This window comes from Staurois parvus, unplaced genomic scaffold, assembly GCF_062004578.1.
Source record: "Staurois parvus isolate SC_StPar_1 unplaced genomic scaffold, SC_StPar_1.0 ptg002062l, whole genome shotgun sequence".
Lineage (NCBI taxonomy): Eukaryota > Metazoa > Chordata > Amphibia > Anura > Ranidae > Staurois > Staurois parvus.
In genome coordinates this window covers 267,710-294,128 of record NW_028319858.1, presented here as the reverse complement: position 1 = coordinate 294,128, position 26,419 = coordinate 267,710, and the positions used below count along the sequence as shown (strand labels likewise).

The 26,419-nt window shown below is 48.3% G+C and overlaps 2 protein-coding genes across 3 annotated transcripts; one reads left to right on the top strand and one right to left on the bottom strand.

Moving 5' to 3' along the window:
* Nucleotides 1–2,205: 2,205 nt before the first annotated feature.
* On the bottom strand, nucleotides 2,206–9,889 carry LOC149432895 (chromosome-associated kinesin KIF4-like). Its single transcript, XM_089664834.1, has 4 exons — nucleotides 9,832–9,889; nucleotides 4,651–4,784; nucleotides 4,323–4,437; nucleotides 2,206–2,495 (listed from the first exon to the last, which is right to left on the bottom strand). The coding sequence occupies exons 2-4, from the start codon at nucleotides 4,765–4,767 to the stop codon at nucleotides 2,206–2,208; spliced, it is 522 nt and encodes a 173-aa protein (XP_089520960.1). The 5' UTR covers nucleotides 4,768–4,784; nucleotides 9,832–9,889.
* Nucleotides 9,890–10,401: 512 nt separating this feature from the next.
* Nucleotides 10,402–25,044, top strand: LOC149432894 (PDZ domain-containing protein 11-like). 2 transcript variants are annotated; one of them, XM_089664835.1, is made up of 6 exons: nucleotides 10,410–10,700; nucleotides 12,440–12,523; nucleotides 13,537–13,593; nucleotides 17,638–17,736; nucleotides 19,130–19,190; nucleotides 23,872–25,044. In XM_089664835.1, exons 1-6 carry the CDS (start codon nucleotides 10,608–10,610, stop codon nucleotides 23,904–23,906), a joined length of 429 nt encoding a protein of 142 aa, XP_089520961.1. In that variant the 5' UTR covers nucleotides 10,410–10,607; the 3' UTR covers nucleotides 23,907–25,044. The 2 variants fall into 2 exon arrangements, with proteins under 2 accessions (XP_089520962.1, XP_089520961.1); XM_089664836.1 differs by lacking the exon at nucleotides 13,537–13,593 and having other exon boundaries at nucleotides 10,402–10,700.
* Nucleotides 25,045–26,419: the final 1,375 nt, after the last annotated feature.

The window sequence follows — 26,419 nt, the reverse complement described above, 5'->3', positions numbered from 1 at the left end:
AGCTTTATTTTGGTGGTATTTATTCACCGCTGGGATTTTATTTTTTTTTTTGCTATGTAAATGAAAATGTTCAAAAATTTTGAAAAAAGTGTTTTTCTTATAAAATTTTGCAAATAAATAACCTTTCATCATAAATCTCGGCCAAAATGTATTCCGTTATCTTTTTAGTAAAAAAAAAAAAAAAAAGCGCCAAAAAATTAGTTTATAACCAAAAATAGTTTTTTAAACATTTTTATATTATTATTTATGGGGTTTTTTTGTTTATACATACTGTCACCCTAGCAGTACAGTGTCACCATGGTGACACTGTACTACTTGTGGGGGGTGATTGTTTTTACATCCTATATGGGTGTAAAAGCAAACATTTCTCCTTCTCTCTGGCTGCATTCCTGCAGCTATTGAGAAATACTGAGTGAGCTGCGATTGGTCACAGCTTGTCACATGGTACAAGGCTGTTGTGAATGGCCCTGTACCATGTGATCTCTGTGATCATTCACAGATTTCACACGTAGTAAGCAATGATGTCAGAAGTGACATCTTGCTTACTACTCTGCATGGGATCACTGATTGGCCAATCAGTGATCACATGATCGGGGCCTCGTACAGAGGTCCTGTCCGATGATCGGTGTTCCGACACAGCGGGCACCGGATCGTGGTGCTGCGCGCTCCCTGGGATGCACATGTAAAATAAATTTTTTACATTTGTTATATAATATTTTATTAGTATATTAATATATTTTTTTTTAAATAAATAAAATTATATATTAAAAATATAATTATATTATATAACAAATGTAAAAAAATAAAAAATTTATTTTACATCAGGATAGATTATCTCTCTGTTCTGATTTAAAATGCATTTTTATTTTTTATATTTGTTATATAATATTAGCATATTATCTAAAAAAAAAAAAAAGTGTGTATATATATTTTTTTATCTCTCACATATTATATAACAAATGTAAAAAAATTAACATGTATTTTACATCAGAACAGAGAGATAGATTATTTATCCTGATTTAAAATACATTTATTTTTTTTTACATTTGTTATATAATATGTGAGAGATAAAAAAATATATATACACACTTTTTTTTTTTTTTTTTTTTTAAATAATATGCTAATATTATATAACAAATGTAAAAAAATAAAAATGCATTTTAAATCAGAACAGAGAGATAATCTATCCTGATGTAAAATACATTTTTTTATTTTTTTTTACATTTGTTATATAATATTACTATAATTTTTTTAATATAAAATATATATTAAAGAAAGCATTTTACATCAAAACAGATATATATATTTATTATCTCTATCTAGATCTCTCTCACACCTGTTTTGATGTAATATAAAATTATTTTTTTTTAACATTTGTTATATAATATTAGTATAATTTTTTTTTTTATAAAAAAAATATATATATTAAAAAAAGTATTTTACATCAGAACAGGTGTGTGTATGTATATCTCTCTCTCACACCTGTTTTGATGAAATATAAAATTATTTTTTTTTTACATTTGCTATAGAATATTAGTATAATATATTAAAAAATAAATAAAAATAATATTATACTAATAAAATATTATATAACAAATGTAAAAAAAAATAATTTTATATTTCATCAAAACAGGTGAGAGAGAGATCTAGATAGAGATAATATATATATCTGTTTTGATGTAAAATGCTTTCTTTAATATATATTTTATATTAAAAAAATTATAGTAATATTATATAACAAATGTAAAAAAAAAATAAAAAATTTATTTTACATCAGGATAGATTATCTCTCTGTTCTGATTTAAAATGCATTTTTATTTTTTTACATTTGTTATATAATATTAGCATATTATCTAAAAAAAAAAAAAAAAAAGTGTGTATATATATTTTTTTTATCTCTCACATATTATATAACAAATGTAAAAAAAAATAATTTTATATTTCATCAGAACAGGTGAGAGAGAGAGATATACATACACACACCTGTTCTGATGTAAAATACTTTTTTTAATATATATATTTTTTTATAAAAAAAAAATTATACTAATATTATATAACAAATGTAAAAAATAAAAGTTATTTTACATCAGAACAGTTGTCCCCCAATGGAAGATTTCCCACTATTCCTGTTCTGGTGACAAAGTAAAATTTCGGATTTTCCAGCATTTTCTATCCCAGTAACAATTATCAGCAAGAAAGAGCGAATCAAATTGAGCCGAGGCCCCGACACTCCCCCACTCCGCTCAGAAGTCGAGGTTTCGGAACCCCACACACGGCGCTATGATTGGTGTCACTCAGACTTGCCTCTAAATAGGAAACTTTCAGCAGAAATTCCCAGTCCGCCCGATGTTCGATTTCACTAAACAAAGCTTTGATCACTCTGGGGATGACGCCCACGATTGGCTCGTTCTCCTGGTCGTGGGTATAGGCTCCTCCCATGGAGTAGGTCTTCCCTGACCCGGTTTGGCCGTAGGCGAGCACCGTCGCATTGTAACCTAAATAGGAGAAGAATGGAATACGAGATGACAGCTGGAGGTCGGCACAACGAACGATTACTGATCAGCCACGGAGGATACACAACTCTGAGCACCAAATACCTCCCCCAACATTGCCTAGTGACATCACTTCCACCCCAACCCAGCTAAGCCCCACCAACCCAATCCAACCCAACCAGGCCCCGCCACGTCCCCGCCAGCCCAGCATGGCCAGACCAGGCCCCGCCACGTCCCCGCCAGCCCGGCCCGGCCCCGCCCCCCACCAGCCCGGCCCCGCCACGTCCCCACCAGCCCGGCCCCGCCACGTCCCCACCAGCCCGGCCAGACCAGGCCCCACCAGCCCGGCCAGACCAGGCCCCACCAGCCCGGCCCGACCACACCACGTCCCCACCAGCCAGGCCCAGCCCGGCCAGACCAGGCCCCCGCCACGTCCCCACCAGCCCGGCCAGACCAGGCCCCGCCACGTCCCCACCAGCCCGGCCAGACCAGGCCCCGCCACGTCCCCCACCAGCCCGGCCAGACCAGGCCCCGCCCCCACCAGCCCCGGCCAGACCAGGCCCCGCCCCCACCAGCCCGGCCAGACCAGGCCCCGCCACGTCCCCACCAGCCCGGCCAGACCAGGCCCGCCCCCCACCAGCCCGGCCAGACCAGGCCCCGCCACGTCCCCACCAGCCCGGCCAGACCAGGCCCCGCCACGTCCCCACCAGCCCGGCCAGACCAGGCCCCGCCCCCACCAGCCCAGCCAGACCAGGCCCCGCCATGTCCCCACCAGCCCAGCCAGACCAGGCCCCGCCACGTCCCCACCAGCCCAGCCAGACCAGGCCCCGCCACGTCCCCACCAGCCCAGCCAGACCAGGCCCCGCCACGTCCCCACCAGCCCAGCCAGACCAGGCCCCGCCACGTCCCCACCAGCCCAGCCAGACCAGGCCCCGCCACGTCCCCACCAGCCCAGCCAGACCAGGCCCCGCCACGTCCCCACCAGCCCAGGCCCCGCCACGTCCCCACCAGCCCAGCCAGACCAGGCCCCGCCACGTCCCCACCAGCCCAGCCAGACCAGGCCCCGCCACGTCCCCACCAGCCCAGCCAGACCAGGCCCCGCCACGTCCCCACCAGCCCAGCCAGACCAGGCCCCGCCACGTCCCCACCAGCCCAGCCAGACCAGGCCCCGCCACGTCCCCACCAGCCCAGTCCGGCCTAGCCAGACCAGGCCCCGCCCCCCCCAGTCCGGCCTAGCCAGACCAGGCCCCCCAACAGCCCCGCCACGTCCCCACCAGCCCAGCACAGCCAGGCCCCGCCACGTCCCCACCAGCCCAGCACAGCCAGACCAGGCCCCGCCCCCACCAGCCCAGCCAGCCCAGGACCCACCACGTCCCCACCAGCCCAGCACAGCCAGACCAGGCCCCGCCCCCAACAGCCCAGCCAGGCCCTGCCAACCCAACCCAGCCAGGCCAGGCCTCACCAAGTCTTCACCAACCCAGCCCTGCTCGGTCCCGCCACCCCAACCGATCACAGCAGGGGGTGGGAGCGGGTACCCGCTCCTCAAAGGTGCCAATCTTTAATGGGGAGCAGGGGACCAGTCTTTAAAGCAGAACTTCCCCTTGTGGGTGGAGTTCCGCATTAGGACAAGTTTGCGAACGTCCTTTTTTACGGCGTGGATCCAGATGAAGCGATGTGAGCGAAACGCGTTGATCCCGTACGCCCATTTATCATCCACACACAGAGATCTCACGACTTTCGATGCATTAGGGCTCCTGATCACAATGCGATGGTATATTGGACGCTCCGCCACGGACGTGGAACGTTCTGTGTCTGGCGGGCGGGACTTACCTTTAAACAGCCCCTGAATGAGCGGGGCGACAGCCGAGGTATAGACCTCCTCCTGCTCCGTGGTCGGGTCGAAGACGTAGTCGTAGGTGAAGGCCTTCTCATTACCGACAATCACCTGAAACAACAAAGCACCGTCAATGTCTGCGAATGGCGGACAGGAGGAGCGCGCGGCGCGGACAGGAGGAGCGCGCGGCGCGGACAGGAGGAGCGCGCGGCGCGGACAGGAGGAGCGCGCGGCGCGGACAGGAGGAGCGCGCGGCGCGGACAGGAGGAGCGCGCGGCGCGGACAGGAGGAGCGCGCGGCGCGGACAGGAGGAGCGCGGAGTACCTGAGGCTCTCTGGGGACGAAGGTCAGGCAGCTCTTACAGCCTTCATTCAGTTCTTTGCTGACCAAAGGGCGGCACCTCAAAGCCACTCGAACCGGGATCCCTTCATCCTTTCCCATGGCGCACCGAAACCGACCTTCCAAAGAAGAGGAGACAGGTCACCGACTACAGAGACAGTCTGATGTGTACAATCTGTGACTGGAGGAGAGGTGCATGAAGGATACAATCTCCCTGCTCCAAGCGCAGTGCGGTTTGCATTCAACGATGACAAATACAAGAGATTTTCTGAATAAAGGAGGAGCAGAGGCTCAGTATAATGCAGTAGAGTCCTGGAGTAAACAAGAAGACCTCCGATTTGATTGTGGGAGGGGGCGGGGCAGATGAATGTCACCAACTTCCTCCTTCAAGCAGAGGGCGGTATGTATTTAGTGGTTAGAATACAAGATTTTTTCTGAATTGAGGAGGAGCAGAGGCTCACTATAATCTAGTAGAGTCCTGGAGTAAACAATAAGACCTCCGGGGGGGTGGGGCAGATGAAAGTCACCAACTTCCTCCTCCAAGCACAGTACGGTTTGCCTTCAGTGAAGAGAACACAAGACATTTTCTGAATGGAGGAAGTACAGAGGCATCACAGTCATTCCAGTTATGGGTGGAATTGGCTTCTGAGGCCCTATGTCCAGTATACCGGAGTCCATATGTAAACAGTGATTGGAGGAGGGGGGTGAATGAATGTCACAATCTCCTTCCTCCGAATCCCACAGCAGTTTACATTCAATGATGGGAACACAAGACATTTTCTGAATGGAGGAGGTACAGAGACGTCAGTCATTCCAGTTATGGGTGGAATTGGCTTCTGAGGCCCTATGTCCAGTATACCGGAGTCCATATGTAAACAGTGTGACATTCATTCGCCCCTCCTCCAATCACTGTTTACATATAGACTCTGGTATACTGGACATAGGGCCTCAGAAGCCAATTCCACCCATAACTGGAATGACTGATGTACCGCCTCCATTCAGAAAATGTCTTGTGTTCCCATCACTGAATGTACATTGCCTTGTGATTTGGGAAAAGGAGATTGATTGGAGGAGGGGCGAATGAATGTCACAATCTCCTTCCTCCGAATCCCACAGCTGTTTACATTCAGTGATGGGAACACAAGACATTTTCTGAATGGAGGAGGTACAGAGACATCAGTCATTCCAGTTATGGGTGGAATTGGCTTCTGAGGCCCTATGTCCAGTATACCGGAGTCCATATGTAAACAGTGATTGGAGGAGGGGCGACTGAAGGTCACAATCTCATTCCATCACAGAGCAGTTTGCATTCAGTGATGGGAATACAAGACATTTTCTGAATGGAGGAGGAACAGAGGCACCACGATCACTTCAATTGGATTCTGAGGACTGGAGTCCATATGGCAGCTCTCCCCCGTCACACTTGGCGACAATGACGAACGTGGCCCTGCAGGCCGTTTTGTGTGGCCCTCGCACCTCTACTGCAGCTCCGCCCCCTGCTTCTGGGGTAAGGGGGGGGTGCACTGTGATGTAAGGGAGGGTGGGGGACTCTTGAAATTTGAAGTGTGGGGGGGGGGGCGCTGGTATCATCCACCAGAAACTTCACTGGAGACGGCTCAGACAGGACACCACGGCAGAGCCGTCACCAATCTTGTGGATGATCCCCGCGGTGGGCGGAGCATTTATATTACATACACATCCAACCGGCCAGAATGACGCGGCCCACATTAAAATTGAGCGACACCCCTTCTATAGCCCTGCCCCCCATGTTTCTCCTCTGATATCTGTAGGGAAAAAAAGGAAGCAGAAAGATACAAAGTGTCTAGAGGAGAAGTCTGTAGAAAAAAAAATTAAAAAAAAAGGACGGCAATTTTTTATTTTTTCCCCTCTTCTCATAAAAAAAAAAGTTTTAGAAGAGGCCAGACCTTCAAGTGGAATTTTATTTTAATATTTTTTGTTTTCTTAATCCCCAATAATTTAGTGAATGCTCAGTGGGAAATATAAAAAAAAAAAAAAAAAAAAAGCTGCTAGGTAAAGCCAATCCAAAAAGAATAAAGAAGAATAATAGAATATAATAATAATAATAATATAATAATAATAATAATAATAATAATAATAATAATAATAATATAATAATAATAATAATAATAATAATAAAAAAGAAGAAGAATATAATAATAATAATAATAAAGAAGAATAATAGAATATAATAATAATAATAATAATATAATAATAATAATAATAATAATAATAATAATAAAGAAGAATAATATAATATAATAATAATAATAATATAATAATAATAATAATAATAATAAAAAAGAAGAAGAATATAATAATAATAATAATAAAGAAGAATAATAATAATAAAGAAGAATAATATAATATAATAATAATAATAAAAGAAGAATAATATAATATAATAATAATAATAAAGAAGAATAATATAATATAATAATAATAATAAAGAAGAAAATTTATATATAAATGTATTTTACATCAGAACAGGTGTGTATATATATTTCTATCTATATATCTGTTTTGATGTAAAATACATTTTTTTTACATTTGTTATATAATATTAGTATAATTATATATTTTTTTATATATTAGTATTTAAAAAAAATAATATTATATCTACCTTTTTTTGGTGATTTTACCTAGCAGCTTTTTTTCCCCCCACTGAGCATTCACTCCATATATATATAATTTTTTTATTTTTTATTTTATTATAAATAACTTTTTTTACAAGAAAAAAAAAAAATCTGCATTTATTTTTGCTAGAAAATAGCTTAGAACCTTAAAAAAAAAAAAAAAAAAAAAAGAAGATACAAAGTGTCTAGACAAAAAAAAAAAAGAAAAAAAAAAAAAAAAGGGCAATTTATTATTTTTTCCCCTCTTCTCGTAAAAAAAAAAACGTTTTAGAAGAGGCCAGACCTTCAAGTAAATAGTGAAGTGGGATTTTATATATAAAAAAATATATATAATTATACTATTATATAACAAATGTAACAAAAAATGTATTTTACATCAGAACAGATATATATACACACACACGTTCTAATGTAAAATACATTTTTTACATTTGTTATATAATATTAGCATAATTAGATATTTTTTTATATATTAGTATTTAAAAAAAATAATATTCTATATATTTTTTTTTTGGGTTGATTTTACCTAGCAGCTTTTTATCCCACTGAGCATTCACTCAATATAAATTATATATATATTTCTTGTTTATATAAATAGCTTTTTTTACGAGAAGAAAAAAAATCTGCATTTATTTTTGCTAGAAAATAGCTTAGAACCTCAAAAAAAAAAAAAAAAAAAAAAATTATTTTTTCCCCTCTTTTCATAAAAAAAAAAAACACAAAAAAGTTTTAGAAGAGGCCAGACCTTCAAGTGGATAGTGAAGTGGAATTTTATTTTAATATTCTTTGTTTTCTTAATCCCCAAACATTTAGTGAATGCTCAGTGGGAAATAAAAAAAAGCTGCTAGGTAAAACCAACCCAAAAAAAAAAAAAATAGATTATTTTTTTAAATACTAATATATATAAAAAAAAAAGATATAATTATACTAATATTATATAACAAATGTAATGAAAAATGTATTTTACATCAGAACAGATATATAGATATATACACACACACCTGTTTTGATGTAAAATACATTTTTTTTTATATATTAGTATTTAAAAAATATATATATTTTTTTTGGGTTGGTTTTACCTAGCAGCTTTTTTTTCCCCCACTGAGCATTCACTCCATATATATATATATATTTTTTTTATTATAAATAACTTTTTACGAGAAGAAAAAAAAAATCTGCATTTATTTTTGCTAGAAAAAAAAGCTTAGAACCTCAAAAAAAAAAAAAAAACCAAAACAAAAACAAACAAACAAACAAACAAACAAAAAAAAAAAAAAAAAAAAAAAAAAAAAAAAAAAAAAAAAAAAAAAAAAAAATCGCAGTCTTGACCTTTTATAAGTTGCAGTGTACAAGAGGACTTATCCTCCATTCACACTTCTGCGACTTTGGGGTCCAAAGTCACATGACAAGTCACCCCCCCTCCCCCATGTTCCCCAATGGGTACCATTCATATCTGTGGGACTACAAAGTGGTTCCCGCACTACGTTGGTCCGGCTTTCGAGGACCATAGACTTCAATGTAAACCCTCCAAAGTCGCTTGAAAGTCACACCTGAGTGCTGTGTGTGCGACTTTGTAGATCACAAACAATTATCCTCGGTCAAAGCCAAAGTTGCAAAAAAAAAAAAAAAAAAAAAAAAAAAAAAAAAATAGTACAACTGTGAATGATGGAGCCTGGCTGGAAATTAAAAAGTTCTATAAAAAAAAAAAAAAAAAAAAAAATTTGGAAAAAAAAAAAAAAAAAAAAAAAAAAAAAATCACACAACTGTGAATGCAGCCTGTCTGGAAAGTTCTATAAAAAAAACAAACAGATAAAAAAAAAATAAAAAAAATTTATATATATATATATATATATATATATATCACACAAAAAAGAAAAAAAAAATATATAAAAACACAAAAACAAAAAAACACCACAGGACGCAGGAAACGACAGGAAATCCCTGGTTGTCATCAGACCCAGCGGGAGATTTCCCTTCACATCCTGTTCTGGTGACAACCCCAAATGTTTACATTTTCTTTGTACTTTCCTTGTACAGAGGGCGAATAGTGGGGATGAATCCCCCGATTTGGGACGCAGACAACGATGGGAAATCCTCCAAATGTTGGGGTTGTCACCAGAACAGGAAGCAGAGGGAATCCTCCCCAGTGGGGACACCAGTTGTGACAACAACTTGGGATTTGCTCGGACTTCCTGTTGTGGGGGATGGGACCGGAAGTGAAATCTCTACAATGGGGACACCTGACAGGGGCTCTAACACCACCCCCCCCCCCCCGCTCCAGGGGGGTCCTGTGTGCCCCCAATATTTCTGCTGAGGGGTCAGTCACGTCTTCCTCCTGGGGCCCCCGGACCCTCATTCTATCACGGCCATGACAGACCCCTCCCCCCCTTGTCTGTACAGAGTCTCCTCTGGTTGGGGGGGGGGGGGGTTAGGATACAAGAAGGGGTGCATGACACACCTCCCCCCTCCTCAGGCCTCATCTCCCCTCCCCGCCATCATCACCCCGGCTCACCTCTCACCGTGCCCGGTCCGCTCCTCCTCAGCCCTGGGCCGCTGTACCTACTACTACCGCCAAGATTTCAAATCGGAAACAGCCAATCAAATCCTTCCTGACGTCAACCCCCCAGCCGCCGTAGACAGGGACTGAAAGAAAAAGGGCGTGGAGAACGCGGAATTTTGCGGCCATCTTTGTTAAGGGCGCAACGCCCTCTTTCCAGTATTTTTTTCGTGCTTTATGATACTTGTATCGCACTGAGTGCGGGCGGGCGGCGCTTCTATTTACGAATGAGATTTGGTACGCGAATATTTATAGCGCTGCTCAATCACTAGTCAAGACATCTTTTTTTTTTTGCCCTCATCTAACATGGTCGCTCGGCTTCCGCCAGCCCAGGCTACCCGAAGCGTCCAATGAGAGATAATCAAACCATCGCACATCCGGCTTTGGAACGCTCAACCAATGGCTGGTTGCGAACAACGTGCTTTAGCCAATCAGCGTGAAGAAGCCCCAAAAACGAAGGGGGCGGGCGGACGGGTTGCCAGGTGACCCGTAAGTGCCGGTGCGGTGGCTCCTTTCTGTACAATACTGTCGGGACGCACATCGGGGTCACCCCAGACTTCGCACATAACTACCTACTGAGGGGGGGGTCTGTTTTTTTGAGGGGATTCAGCTTAGACTGTGTATTCTCCGCCCACTGAAATCACTTCCGGGTGTGTGCTGTGAACCGGAAGTAATGTTATGGTGTCACCGGTGGGAGTTCTGATTCCTGGCTGTGATTAGTCCGTGTAGGGATGGAGGGGAGGCCTACCTATGAGGATTACCCGTACCCTGTGGTCTTCCTGCCCCCCTATGAGAACCCCCCGGCCTGGATCCCCCTGCAGGAGGTGAGAGCTGTCACTTTGGGGGCCTTTAAAATAGACTCCGCCCAACTGCAACATCAGAATATGGGGTGGGGCTTAAAGTGTAACTACAAGCCAAACTTTTTTTTAGTGTTGGATGGAGGGGGAGGGACGAGACCCCCTGGCAGGTTTTTGGTACCGTCTGTGTCCCCCTTGGGGAGATTTCTCTTTACTTCCTGTCCCAGAGACAAACCAGGAAGTGAGAGGAAATTCCTCAGAACGTGTATCCCCATTGGGGAGATTTCCCCTCATTTCCTGTGTCAGAACCAAAATAGGAAGTGAAGGGGAATCCCTGGTTGTCACCAGAAGTGTCCCCATTGGAAGATTACACCGTGATTGGTAATGGTGTGGGGGGTTGTTAGGTCTCGTCAGGTGTTAGTGTTTGGTGTCGGATGTCAATGTTGGATGTTATGTGTCACGTGTCGGGTGTCAGTGTGGGGTGTCAGATGTCGGTGTCGGGTGTCGGTGTCGGGTGTCAGTGTGGGGTGTCAGGTGTCAGTGTGGGGTGTCAGATGTCGGTGTCGGGTGTCAGTGTGGGGTGTCAGATGTCGGGTGTCAGTGTGGGGTGTCAGATGTCAGTGTGGGGTGTCAGATGTCAGATGTCAGTGTGGGGTGTCGGGTGTTAGTGTGGGGTGTCTGATGTCGGTGTCGGATGTCTGTGGGGTGTCGGGTGTCAGTGTGGGGTGTCGGGTGTCAGTGTGGGGTGTCAGATGTCAGTGTCGGATGTCTGTGGGGTGTCGGGTGTCAGATGTCGGTGTCACGTGTCAGTGTCGGATGTCTGTGGGGTGTCGGGTGTCAGATGTCGGTGTCACGTGTCAGTGTCGGATGTCTGTGGGGTGTCAGTTGTCAGTGTCGGGTGTCAGTGTGGGGTGTCGGATGTCTGTGGGGTGTCAGTTGTCAGTGTCGGGTGTCAGTGTGGGGTGTCGGATGTCTGTGGGGTGTCAGTTGTCAGTGTCGGGTGTCAGTGTGGGGTGTCGGATGTCTGTGGGGTGTCAGTTGTCAGTGTCGGGTGTCAGTGTGGATGTCGGGTGTCAGTGTGGGGTGTCGGGTGTCAGATGTCGGTGTCTCACGTGTCAGTGTCGGGTGTCAGTGTGGAATGTCGGGTGTCAGTGTGGGGTGTCGGATGTCTGTGGGGTGTCAGTTGTCAGTGTCGGGTGTCAGTGTGGAATGTCGGGTGTCAGTGTGGGGTGTCGGGTGTCAGATGTCGGTGTCACGTGTCAGTGTCGGGTGTCAGTGTGGAATGTCGGGTGTCAGTGTGGGGTGTCGGATGTCTGTGGGGTGTCAGTTGTCAGTGTCGGGTGTCAGTGTGGAATGTCGGGTGTCAGTGTGGGGTGTCGGATGTCTGTGGGGTGTCAGTTGTCAGTGTCGGGTGTCAGTGTGGAATGTCGGGTGTCAGTGTGGGATGTCGGGTGTCAGTGTGGGGTGTCAGTTGTCAGTGTCGGGTGTCAGTGTGGAATGTCGGGTGTCAGTGTGGGATGTCGGGTGTCAGTGTGGGGTGTCAGTTGTCAGTGTCGGGTGTCAGTGTGGAATGTCGGGTGTCAGTGTGGAATGTCGGGTGTCAGTGTGGGATGTCGGGTGTCAGTGTGGGGTGTCAGTTGTCAGTGTCGGGTGTCAGTGTGGAATGTCGGGTGTCAGTGTGGAATGTCGGGTGTCAGTGTGGGATGTCGGGTGTCAGTGTGGGGTGTCAGTTCTGTATCTGATAATCTGGGTTCTTGTCTCCGCAGAGAGTGTACAGCTCGGATTACAACAATGAGCTCTCACACTTCCTCCCCCGCTCCATCCTGCTGAAGAAACCTCCGGGGGCCCAGGTCAGTCCAATGGGAGGAACCCAGGAAGCCCCATAGCGGGGTCTGTGGGTGGGGGTGTGGCCAATGGGAGGAACCCAGGAAGCCCCATAGCGGGGTCTGTGGGTGGGGTGTGGCCTACATACCTGGGAGCCCCCCTACTCTAAACCGTAGAGTCACAGGCCACTCCCCTTATTTCTCCCCAGATACCCAGAAGTACTAACCCCCCCCCCCCAGATAACTGGAAGTACTGACCCCCCACAGATACCCAGAATTTCTGACCCCCCCAGATACCTGGAAGCTGGAAGTACCTACACCCCCCCCAGATACCTGGAAGTACTGACCCCCCACAGATACCCGGAAGTACTGACTCCCCCTCTCCACCCCCACAGATACCTAGAAGTACTAACCCCCCCCCCCCAGATAACTGGAAGTACTGACCCCCCCCCCAGATACCTGGAAGCTGGAAGTACTTACACCCCCCCCCCCCCAGATACCTGGAAGTACTTACACCCCCTCTCCACCCTTACAGATACCCAGAAGTAATATTGAAAGCAAAATCCCCCGTCCATCCCCCATCCATCCATCCCCCATCCATCCATCCCTCCATCCATCCATGTCCCCATGCTTTATTTGCTGAGATATCACTTTGAAACACCCCCTCCTGCTAGCATTCCTGGCAGTGGCCATCTTGAGTAAGGGCAGGTGATTCATGTAGCCTTTACTTCCTGGAATCCATCTGCCCTTCGCTCAGGCATGCAGGCAGGAGGGCGTGCTTAGCTGAGACAGCCCCTCCCACCTCCTGAAGGCTCCTGGGAGGGATGACCTTTTCCTAGGCCAGAAACCAGGAAGTGCCTGAAGAAATGAAAAAAAAAATGTCTTTGTATTGGAAGCGCTATGTTAGCTGCTCCCTGATTGGCTGCCTCCCTGATTGGCTGTGTCCCTGATTGGCTGCCTCCCTGATTGGCTGTGTCCCTGATTGGCTGTCTCCCTCGCCGTATTCCTTCTGTCTCTGACTGTTCCTTCTGTGATTGTAGCTGGGATTCAATATCCGAGGAGGGAAGGCATCGCAGCTCGGGATCTTCATCTCCAAGGTATGGACTGAGGAACGGGGGCGACTTCTAGAAGTGCCCGTCACACCACCGCCATTTGTGTGCGATTTCAGCGCGATTTCTGAAGACTTTTATTTCATCGATTTCTTGCCATTTGCAGTGCGATTTCTATTCCATGTCTGTGAAATCGCAATAAAACGGCAGGAAAAGTTAGCGAGGAAGACTTTAGAAATCGCATGTTTTCAGACGCCGACATTCACATTCATTAGATGCGATTTCAGGTGAGATTTCAATTCGCAAATCGCAATCTGAAATCGCACCGTATGACCGGGCACTTCCTGGTTTCACTTCTCTGTATTCCCGAGTCAGGAAGGACGACATTCTTTGTATTGTTCATTTTATTTGTTCAAGGAAACTTGTAAGATTGAAATCGCAATCTGAAATCTCACCTGAACTCTCACCTGAACTCTCACCTGAACTCTCACCTGAACTCTCGCCTGAAATCTCGCCTGAACTCTTGCCTGAAATCGCAATCTGAAATCTCACCTGAAATCTCACCTGAAATCGCAATCTGAAATCGCAATCTGAAATCTCACCTGAAATCACACATGAAATTTCACCTCAATTCTTGCCTGAAATCTCACTTGAAATCTCACCTGAAATCGCAATCTGAAATCTCACCTGAAATCACAATCTGAAATCTCACCTGAAATCGCAATCTGAAATCGCAATCTGAAATCTCACCTGAAATCGCAATCTAAAATCTCACCTGAAATCTCACTTGAAATCTCACTTGAAATCTCACCTGAAATCGCAATCTGAAATCTCACCTGAAATCACACGTGAAATTTCACCTGAATTCTTGCCTGAAATCGCACCTGAAATCGCACCTGAAATTGCAATCTGAAATCTCACCTGAAATCGCAATCTGAAATCTCGCCTGAAATCGCAATCTGAAATCTCGCCTGAAATCGCAATCTGAACTCTCACCTGAACTCTCACCTGAACTCTCACCTGAACTCTCACCTGAAATCACACATGAAATCGCAATCTGAAATCGCAATCTGAAATCTCACCTGAAATCGCAATCTGAAATCGCAATCTGAAATCGCAATCTGAAATCGCAATCTGAAATCTCACCTGAAATCACACTTGAAATTTCACCTCAATTCTTGCCTGAAATCTCACTTGAAATCTCACCTGAAATCGCACCTGAAATCGCAATCTGAAATCTCACCTGAAATCGCAATCTGAAATCTCACCTGAAATCACAATCTGAAATCTCACCTGAAATCACATGTGAAATCTCACCTGAATTCTTGCCTGAAATCTCACCTGAAATCGCAATCTGAAATCTCACCTGAAATCACACATGAAATTTCACCTGAATTCTTGCCTGAAATCGCAATCTGAAATCTCACCTGAAATCGCAATCTGAAATCTCGCCTGAAATTGCACCTGAAATCTCGCCTGAAAGCGCAATCTGAAATCTCGCCTGAAATCGCAATCTGAAATCGCAATCTGACATCTCACTTGAAATCGCAATCTGAAATCTCGCCTGAAATCGCAATCTGAAATCTCAATCTGAAATCTCACCTGAAATCGCAATCTGAAATCGCAATCTGAAATCGCAATCTGAAATCTCACCTGAAATCACACATGAAATTTCACCTCAATTCTTGCCTGAAATCTCACCTGAAATCTCACCTGAAATCGCACCTGAAATCTCACCTGAAATCGCACCTGAAATCGCAATCTGAAATCTCACCTGAAATCGCAATCTGAAATCTCACCTGAAATCTCACCTGAAATCTCACCTGAATTCTTGCCTGAAATCTCACTTGAAATCTCACCTGAAATCGCAATCTGAAATCTCACCTGAAATCACACATGAAATTTCACCTGAATTCTTGCCTGAAATCGCAATCTGAAATCTCACCTGAAATCGCAATCTGAAATCTCACCTGAAATCGCAATCTGAAATCTCGCCTGAAATTGCAATCTGAAATCGCAATCTGACATCTCACTTGAAATCGCAATCTGAAATCTCGCCTGAAATCGCAACCTGAAATCTCACCTGAAATCGCAATCTGAAATCTCAATCTGAAATCTCGCCTGAAATCTCACTTGAAATCTCACCTGAAATCGCAATCTGAAATCTTGCCTGAAATCTCGCCTGAAATCTCACTTGAAATCTCACCTGAAATTGCAATCTGAAATCGCACCTGAAATCTCAATCTGAAATCGCACCTGAAATCTCACCTGAAATCTCAATCTGAAATCTCGCCTGAAATCGCAATCTGAAATCTCGCCTGAAATCTCACCTGAAATCGCAATCTGAAATCTCACCTGAAATCACATGTAAAATCTCGCCTGAATTCTTGCCTGAAATCTCACTTGAAATCTCACCTGAAATCGCAATCTGAACTCTCACCTGAACTCTCACCTGAACTCTCACCTGAACTCTCACCTGAACTCTCACCTGAAATCGCAATCTGAAATCACACCTGAAATCACACATGAAATTTCACCTGAATTCTTGCCTGAAATCTCACTTGAAATCTCGCCTGAAATCGCAATCTGAAATCTCGCCTGAAATCTCACTTGAAATCGCAATCTGAAATCTCGCCTGAAATCGCAACCTGAAATCTCACCTGAAATCGCAATCTGAAATCGCAATCTGAAATCTCGCCTGAAATCTCACTTGAAATCTCACCTGAAATTGCAATCTGAAATCACACCTGAAATCTCAATCTGAAATCTCAATCTGAAATCGCACCGTATGACCGGGCACTTCCTGGTTTCACTTCTCTGAGTCAGGAAGGACGACATTTTTATTTGTTCGAGGAAACTTGTAAGACTGCGAATTGAAATCACATCTAATGAATGTGAATGTCGGCGTCTGAACACGTGCGATTTTCTGCGGCGCGATTTCTAAACTCGTTGTTGCGTGACTTTTTCTGCAGTTTTGTTGCGATTTCACAGACATAGACTAGAACGGAAATTGCGCCGTAAATCGCGAGAAATCTTTGAAAGACTTCACAAGTCGCAATAAAGTCTTCAGAAATCGCACACAAAGCATGAGCTCCCCTCCAATCTCTGCTCACTGAATTGTATTGACAGCAGCAGGAGCCAATGGCTGTGTCTGCTGCCTATCTGTCCTGTCGGTGCGGGGAGAGAGCTGTGACTGATGGGCACTCAGGAATCAGGGCGGGGCGAGGGGGGAGGGGCTTGACGCCGAGCGGCTGCATATTTGCGTACCGTTTGTAGACAAGCGTGCTGACCGCACATGTGTTGGCGTCCCTTGGATAGGTCCCGATCTCTCCTTTGCGATCGGGACCTTTCCAGTCATGTGACAGCCAATCACAGTGGTCACATGACCCTAAACCCCGCCTCCTGGCCCTTTAAGGGGTTTCTGACTCCAGGAGGTGGGGCGGGGTTTATGGTCATGTGACCGCGTGATTGGGGCCGGGGCAAAGGGGTTAAAGTGCACGAAGGTAAAAATCTCCCCCCCCTTCCCCCAGGACCCCCTAATGCCTGAGCCCGATCGCGATCCATTGATGTGCATGAGAGCCTTGGCTGTCCCGGGTCTCTGCCTCCTCATTGATACCCGCTGCTGTGCATCACAGCCAGTGAGCCAATGAGGAGAGAGAGGGCGGAGCAGAGCCACTGTTCCATGTGTGAATGGACACAGAGCAGAGGCTCAGGAGTGCGCCTGCTCAGGTGCCCCCCATACAGGAGGGAGGGGCCAGGAGCACGGCGGGGGTCCCGGCTCTGTCATGGTTTTGCACAGAGCCGGGTCCCCCCACAGGCCCTCCTGGCCCCTCCCTCCTGTATAGGAAGTAGGACAGGTTTAGTATTTTTAATAAATACAGACGGGGCCTTTAGTATAACTTTACTGCATGTGTCCTGCGCAGGGCCCTGATCGATCAACCGCACTCTGATGCCATTATATACAGTGCAGGACTGCCGGTAAGTGAGGGTGTCGAGATCCCGCATCACAACCTGGAGCGTCGGGGGAAGAGCGCCACCGCAGGAGTGATTGTGAACTGTCAGGTGACGTCATAACGCTCTGTCTTTGTGCAGGTTATCCCCGATTCTGATGCTCACCGTGCCGGCCTGCAGGAAGGAGATCAGGTGCTCACTGTGAACAACGTGGATTTCCAGGATATCGAGCACAGCAAGGTACTGAGAGCGCATTGGGGGTGTGTGGGGGGGGGGGTGGGGCAGGTCTCAGATCGGCCCCAGTGCACTCACCATCAGACCTCGGATCGGCCCCAGTGCACTCACCATCAGACCTCGGATCGGCCCCAGTGCACGCACCATCAGACCCCAGATCGGCCCCAGTGCACGCAGCATCAGACCTCGGATCATCTCCAGTGCACGCACCATCAGACCCCAGATTGGCCCCAGTGCACGCACCATCAGACCCCAGATTGGCCCCAGTGCACGCACCATCAGACCCCAGATTGGCCCCAGTGTACGCAGCATCAGACCTCGGATCGGCCCCAGTGCACGCAGCATCAGACCTCGGATCGGCCCCAGTGCACGCAGCATCAGACCCCAGATTGGCCCCAGTGCACGCACCATCAGATCCCAGATCGGCCCCAGTGCACGCACCATCAGATCCCAGATCGGCCCCAGTGCACGCACCATCAGACCCCAGATCGGCCCCAGTGCACGCACCATCAGATCCCAGATCGGCCCCAGTGCACGCACCATCAGACCCCGGATCGGCCCCAGTGCACGCACCATCAGACCTCGGATCGGCCCCAGTGCACGCACCATCAGACCCCGGATCGGCCCCAGTGCACGCACCATCAGACCTCAGATCGGCCCCAGTGCACGCACCATCAGACCCCGGTTCGGCCCCAGTGCACGCACCATCAGACCCCGGATTGGCCCCAGTGCACGCACCATCAGACCTCAGATCGGCCCCAGTGCACGCACCATCAGACCCCGGATCGGCCCCAGTGCACGCACCATCAGATCCCAGATCGGCCCCAGTGCACGCACCATCAGACCCCAGATCGGCCCCAGTGCACGCACCATCAGATCCCAGATCGGCCCCAGTGCACGCACCATCAGACCCCAGATCGGCCCCAGTGCACGCACCATCAGACCCCAGATCGGCCCCAGTGCACGCACCATCAGACCCCAGATCGGCCCCAGTGCACGCACCATCAGACCCCAGATCGGCCCCAGTGCACGCACCATCAGACCTAATAAATACCTGACCTCTGCTCAGCCCCAAATCCTGCACCTTTGGGCAGGCCGGGTGCTGCTGTTGCCTTGTGGGTGGGCTTCTTCCCCAGATTATGGCGGTGTCCTCTGCCACCGGCGGGTTGTCAGAACGGTCGGTAGGAGGTGGGTGGTCCAGGATTTTATTAGTTGTCATTTCCAGGTAGTAGCAGTGGGTGGCAGCACTAAATGGCATCACATGCCGGGGGCACCTACCTCAAGAGTACAACTTCAGATTCTGAGGTTCCCGTGGGTGCTGGGTGGCCACCCTCCGGTGTATGTAGAAGAGACCGGCCTGGCACACCGCACAGTTTTATGTGTTTCTCTCTTTCTGTAGGCCGTGGAGATTTTGAAAACTGCCAGAGAAATCTACATGCAAGTCCGCTACTTCCCATACAGTAAGTTGTAGTGTGGGCGGGGCTCGCTACTTCCATACAGTAAGTTGTAGTGTGGGCGGGGCTCGGTACTTCCCATACAGTAAGTTGTAGTGTGGGCGGGGCTCGCTACTTCCCATACAGTAAGTTGTAGTGAGGGCGGGGCTCTGTACTTCCCATACAGTAAGTTGTAGTGTGGGCGGGGCTCTGTACTTCCCATACAGTAAGTTGTAGTGTGGGCGGGGCTCGGTACTTCCCATACAGTAAGTTGTAGTGTGGGCAGGGCTCGGTACTTCCCATACAGTAAGTTGTAGTGTGGGCGGGGCTCGGTACTTCCCATACAGTAAGTTGTAGTGAGGGCGGGGCTCGGTACTTCCCATACAGTAAGTTGTAGTGAGGGCGGGGCTCTGTACTTCCCATACAGTAAGTTGTAGTGTGGGCGGGGCTCGGTACTTCAATACAGTAAGTTGTAGTGAGGGCGGGGCTCTGTACTTCCCATACAGTAAGTTGTAGTGAGGGCGGGGCTCGCTACTTCCCATACAGTAAGTTGTAGTGAGGGCGGGGCTCGGTACTTCCCATACAGTAAGTTGTAGTGAGGGCGGGGCTCGGTACTTCCCATACAGTAAGTTGTAGTGTGGGCGGAGCTCGGTACTTCCCATACAGTAAGTTGTAGTGTGGGCGGGGCTCGGTACTTCCCATACAGTAAGTTGTAGTGTGGGCGGGGCTCGGTACTTCCCATACAGTAAGTTGTAGTGTGGGCGGGGCTCGGTACTTCCCATACAGTACGTTGTAGTGTGGGCGGGGCTCGGTACTTCCCATACAGTACGTTGTAGTGTGGGCGGGGCTCTGTACTTCCCATACAGTAAGTTGTAGTGTGGGCGGGGCTCGCTACTTCCATACAGTAAGTTGTAGTGTGGGCGGGGCTCTGTACTTCCCATACAGTAAGTTGTAGTGTGGGCGGGGCTCTGTACTTCCCATACAGTAAGTTGTAGTGTGGGCGGGGCTCGCTACTTCCATACAGTAAGTTGTAGTGTGGGCGGGCTCGCTACTTCCCATACAGTAAGTTGTAGTGTGGGCGGGGCTCGGTACTTCCATACAGTAAGTTGTAGTGTGGGCGGGGCTCGGTACTTCCCATACAGTAAGTTGTAGTGTGGGCGGGGCTCGCTACTTCCCATACAGTAAGTTGTAGTGAGGGCGGGGCTCTGTACTTCCCATACAGTAAGTTGTAGTGTGGGCGGGGGCTCGGTACTTCCATACAGTAAGTTGTAGTGTGGGCGGGGCTCGGTACTTCCATACAGTAAGTTGTAGTGTGGGCGGGGCTCGGTACTTCCATACAGTAAGTTGTAGTGAGGGCGGGGCTCGGTACTTTCATACAGTAAGTTGTAGTGTGGGCGGGGCTCGGTACTTCCATACAGTAAGTTGTAGTGTGGGCGGGGCTCGGTACTTCCCATACAGTAAGTTGTAGTGTGGGCGGAGCTCGGTACTTCCCATACAGTAAGTTGTAGTGTGGGCGGGGCTCGGTACTTCCCATACAGTAAGTTGTAGTGTGGGCGGGGCTCGGTACTTCCCATACAGTAAGTTGTAGTGTGGGCGGGGCTCGGTACTTCCCATACAGTACGTTGTAGTGTGGGCGGGGCTCGGTACTTCCCATACAGTACGTTGTAGTGTGGGCGGGGCTCTGTACTTCCCATACAGTAAGTTGTAGTGTGGGCGGGGCTCGCTACTTCCATACAGTAAGTTGTAGTGTGGGCGGGGCTCTGTACTTCCCATACAGTAAGTTGTAGTGTGGGCGGGGCTCTGTACTTCCCATACAGTAAGTTGTAGTGTGGGCGGGGCTCGCTACTTCCATACAGTAAGTTGTAGTGTGGGCGGGGCTCGCTACTTCCCATACAGTAAGTTGTAGTGTGGGCGGGGCTCGGTACTTCCATACAGTAAGTTGTAGTGTGGGCGGGGCTCGGTACTTCCCATACAGTAAGTTGTAGTGTGGGCGGGGCTCGCTACTTCCCATACAGTAAGTTGTAGTGAGGGCGGGGCTCTGTACTTCCCATACAGTAAGTTGTAGTGTGGGCGGGGCTCGGTACTTCCATACAGTAAGTTGTAGTGTGGGCGGGGCTCGGTACTTCCATACAGTAAGTTGTAGTGTGGGCGGGGCTCGGTACTTCCATACAGTAAGTTGTAGTGAGGGCGGGGCTCAGTACTTTCATACAGTAAGTTGTAGTGTGGGCGGGGCTCGGTACTTCCCATACAGTAAGTTGTAGTGTGGGCGGGGCTCGGTACTTCCCATACAGTAAGTTGTAGTGAGGGCGGGGCTCGCTACTTCCCATACAGTAAGTTGTAGTGAGGGCGGGGCTCGCTACTTCCCATACAGTAAGTTGTAGTGTGGGCGGGGCTCGGTACTTCCCATACAGTAAGTTGTAGTGTGGGCGGGGCTCGGTACTTCCCATACAGTAAGTTGTAGTGTGGGCGGGGCTCGCTACTTCCCATACAGTAAGTTGTAGTGTGGGCGGGGCTCGGTACTTCCCATACAGTAAGTTGTAGTGTGGGCGGGGCTCGCTACTTCCCATACAGTAAGTTGTAGTGTGGGCGGGGCTCGGTACTTCCATACAGTAAGTTGTAGTGTGGGCGGGGCTCGGTACTTCCATACAGTAAGTTGTAGTGTGGGCGGGGCTCGGTACTTCCATACAGTAAGTTGTAGTGAGGGCGGGGCTCAGTACTTTCATACAGTAAGTTGTAGTGTGGGCGGGGCTCGGTACTTCCCATACAGTAAGTTGTAGTGTGGGCGGGGCTCGGTACTTCCCATACAGTAAGTTGTAGTGAGGGCGGGGCTCGCTACTTCCCATACAGTAAGTTGTAGTGAGGGCGGGGCTCGCTACTTCCCATACAGTAAGTTGTAGTGTGGGCGGGGGCTCGGTACTTCCCATACAGTAAGTTGTAGTGTGGGCGGGGCTCGGTACTTCCCATACAGTAAGTTGTAGTGTGGGCGGGGCTCGCTACTTCCCATACAGTAAGTTGTAGTGTGGGCGGGGCTCGGTACTTCCCATACAGTAAGTTGTAGTGTGGGCGGGGCTCGCTACTTCCCATACAGTAAGTTGTAGTGAGGGCGGGGCTCGCTACTTCCCATACAGTAAGTTGTAGTGAGGGCGGGGCTCGCTACTTCCCATACAGTAAGTTGTAGTGAGGGCGGGGCTCGCTGCTTCCCATACAGTAAGTTGTAGTGTGGGCGGGGCTCGGTACTTCCCATACAGTAAGTTGTAGTGAGGGCGGGGCTCGGTACTTTACATTTGGAACAATGCAGTCAGGCAAGTACCGTTCCGCAACCGCCAAACCCAGACACGTCCATCGGATTGCCAGACAGAGAAGTGTGATTGGTCACTCCAGAGAACACGTTCTCCTCTGCTCTAGAGTCCAGTGGCAGCGTGCTTTACACCACAGCATCCGACGCTTTGCATTGCACTTGGTGATGGAAGGCTTGGATGCAGCTGCTCGGCCATGGAAACCCATTCTTTCACAAATGTTTGTAGAAGCAGTCTGCATGCCTAGGGGCTTGATTGTATACACCTGTGTCCATGGAGGGGATTGGAACACCTGAATCACATGATGTGGAGGGGATTGGAACACCTGAATCACATGATATGGAGGGGATTGGAACACCTGAATCACATGATATGGAGGGGATTGGAACACCTGAATCACATGATATGGAGGGGATTGGAACACCTGAATCACATGATATGGAGGGGATTGGAACACCTGAATCACATGATTGGGAGGGGATTGGAACACCTGAATCACATGATGTGGAGGGGATTGGAACATCTGAATCACATGATATGGAGGGGATTGGAACACCTGAATCACATGATATGGAGGGGGTTGGGACACCTGAATCACATGATATGGAGGGGATTGGAACACCCGAATCACATGATATGGAGGGGATTGGAACACCCGAATCACATGATATGGAGGGATTGGAACACCCGAATCACATGATATGGAGGGGATTGGAACACCCGAATCACATGATATGGAGGGGATTGGAACACCCGAATCACATGATATGGAGGGGATTGGAACACCCGAATCACATGATATGGAGGGGATTGGAACACCCGAATCACATGATATGGAGGGGATTGGAACACCCGAATCACATGATTGGGAGGGGATTGGAACACTTGAATCACATGATATGGAGGGGATTGGGACACCCGAATCACATGATTGGGAGGGGATTGGAACACCCGAATCACATGATATGGAGGGTAATGGAACACCCGAATCACATGATATGGAGGGGATTGGGACACCCGAATCACATGATATGGAGGGGATTGGGACACCCGAATCACATGATATGGAGGGGATTGGAACACCCGAATCACATGATTGGGAGGGGATTGGAACACCCGAATCACATGATTGGGAGGGGATTGGAACACCCGAATCACATGATTGGGAGGGGATTGGAACACCCGAATCACATGATATGGAGGGGATTGGAACACCTGAATCACATGATATGGAGGGGATTGGAACACCTGAATCACATGATATGGAAGGGATTGGAACACCTGACTCACATGATCTGGAGGGCGGGGCCAATACTTTGGGCTATACAGTGTATGTTGATGAGCTCCCCGTAGCCGGCTCCACACGCGCTCAGTACTCAGGTCATGGTGTCAGTCACGTCTTTGTTTTGCAGACTATCAGCGGCAGAAGGAGAGAACCGTTCACTAGTCTCTGATCTGTGTCTTCCCCGTCCATCATTGGACAGCAGCCGGTGTCGGTGCCGATGATGCCACGGAACGCTTCACCATGGATCTGACCGCGAAGCATCGTTGTGTCGGCCCCCAGAGTCTGCTGATATCCATGGACTTCTTCAGGGACCGGCGGCCTCTGAGGTCCCCAATGCCGGGCTGGTTGGAGCAATCCATTATAAATGATACACTACATCCTATGTCTTCATAGGGAACCTGTGGGGGCGGGGAGGGGGTGTGGCTTCATATTCTCGGATTTTACCCTTTCTATACTGGGGGGCGGGGCTTCATATTCTCGGATTTCACCCTTTCTATAACGGGGGGCGGGGCTTCATATTCTCGGATTCCACCCTTTCTATACCGGGGGGGCGGGGCTTCATATTCTCGGATTTCACCCTTTCTATGCCGGGGGTGGGGCTTCATATTCTCGGATTTCACCCTTTCTATACTGGGGGCGGGGCTTCATATGCTCGGATTTCACCCTTTCTATACTGGGGGGCGGGGCTTCATATTCTCGGATTTCACCCTTTCTATACCGGGGGGGCTTCATATTCTCGGATTTCACCCTTTCTATCCCAGGGGGGGCGGGGCTTCATATTCTTGGATTTCACCCTTTCTATGCCGGGGGGCGGGGCTTCATATTCTCGGATTTCACCCTTTCTATGCCGGGGGGCGGGGCTTCATATTCTCGGATTTCACCCTTTCTATGCCGGGGCTTCATATTCTCGGATTTCACCCTTTCTATGCCGGGGGGCGGGGCTTCATATTCTCGGATTTCACCCTTTCTATGCCGGGGGGCGGGGCTTCATATTCTCGGATTTCACCCTTTCTATGCCGGGGGGCGGGGCTTCATATTCTCGGATTTCACCCTTTCTATGCCGGGGGGCGGGGCTTCATATTCTCGGATTTCACCCTTTCTATGCCGGGGGGCGGGGCTTCATATTCTCGGATTTCACCCTTTCTATGCCGGGGGGCGGGGCTTCATATTCTCGGATTTCACCCTTTCTATGCCGGGGGGCGGGGCTTCATATTCTCGGATTTCACCCTTTCTATGCCGGGGGGTACGATTGTATTTTTGTAACTTCCAGCTGGAAATCTAAATAAAGTTTTGGCCTCGAGATGGTTTTCCGGTGTGTGCTTGAACGTCATAACGTACCCAGACGCAGCGCCTGATTATCCGGACCAATCAGGGCCAAGTCACCCCGGCTGTGTAACGCAATGGTGGTCAACTTAAAGAAATAAGAGGGGCCCCACATGTGGCCCTGACATATCCTGAGGGGCACACGATAACACCTCATTTTCACATGTTGAAGTGCCGCCCACACAGGGCTGTAATACACGTTACATGTTTAGATTTTTTTTTTTTTTTTGCAATACACATTTAAGAGAAAATGGGAAACAAACCCCCAGGATTGGTGTCAGTGAACTCTATAGTAACCCCCAGGATTGGTGTCAGTGAACTCTATAGTAACCCCAATCATTGGTGTCAGCACAATAATAATACCCACAATAGGGGTCAGTGTTTTTTTTTAAACCCCCATCTCCACCTTCGTTGGTAGTAGCCCCCCCAACTTGTAGCGCCCCCCCCCCCTCCATCTGCTACAGAAGGGGGTGAAGACAAGACTAGTCAAGCTGCACAAAGAGAGAGAGCTGTGGGAGGGGCCCTACAGGCTCCACCCACTGCACTAGGGGTGGAGACAAGACTGGTCCCTTTGTACAAGGAGAGAGAGCAGAGCTATGAGAGAGGCCCTGCAGGCTCCACCTACTACATGAGGGGGTGGAGACAAGACCAGTCACCCTGCACAAAGAGAGAGTTGTGGGAGGGGCCCTGCAGGCTCCACCTACTACATGAGGGGGTGGAGACAAGACCAGTCACCCTGCACAAAGAGAGAGTTGTGGGAGGGGCCCTGCAGGCTCCACCTACTACATGAGGGGGTGGAGACAAGACCAGTCACCCTGCACAAAGAGAGTTATGGGAGGGGCCCTGCAGGCTCCACCTACTGCATGAGGGGGTGGAGACAAGACCAGTCTCCCTGCAGAAGGAGAGAGAGAGAAGAGCTGTGGGAGGGGCCCTGCAGGGTCCACCTACTACATGAAGGAGTGGAGACAAGATTGGCCCCCCTGTTCAAGCAGAGAGCAGAGCTATGGGAGGGGCCCTGCAGGCTCCACCTACTACATGAGGGGGTGGAGACAAGACCAGTCACCCTGCACAAGAAGAGTTGTGGGAGGGGCCCTGCAGGCTCCACCTACTACATGAGGGGGTGGAGACAAGACCAGTCCCCCTGCACAAGGAGAGGGAGCAGCAGTAAGTGGTCTTTATTCCTGGAAGTCTCACCCTGGATGGCGGCTCAGATCTGGGAGGAGATTCCAGAAGAAGTCACATGACCGATGGATTTGGAATATACCGTATTTGTTTAGATCGGATTTCAGCAAAAACGCCAGAAAATCGCCTTAAAAAGACTCAATATCTCCGCCTTCACACAGCCATTGTGA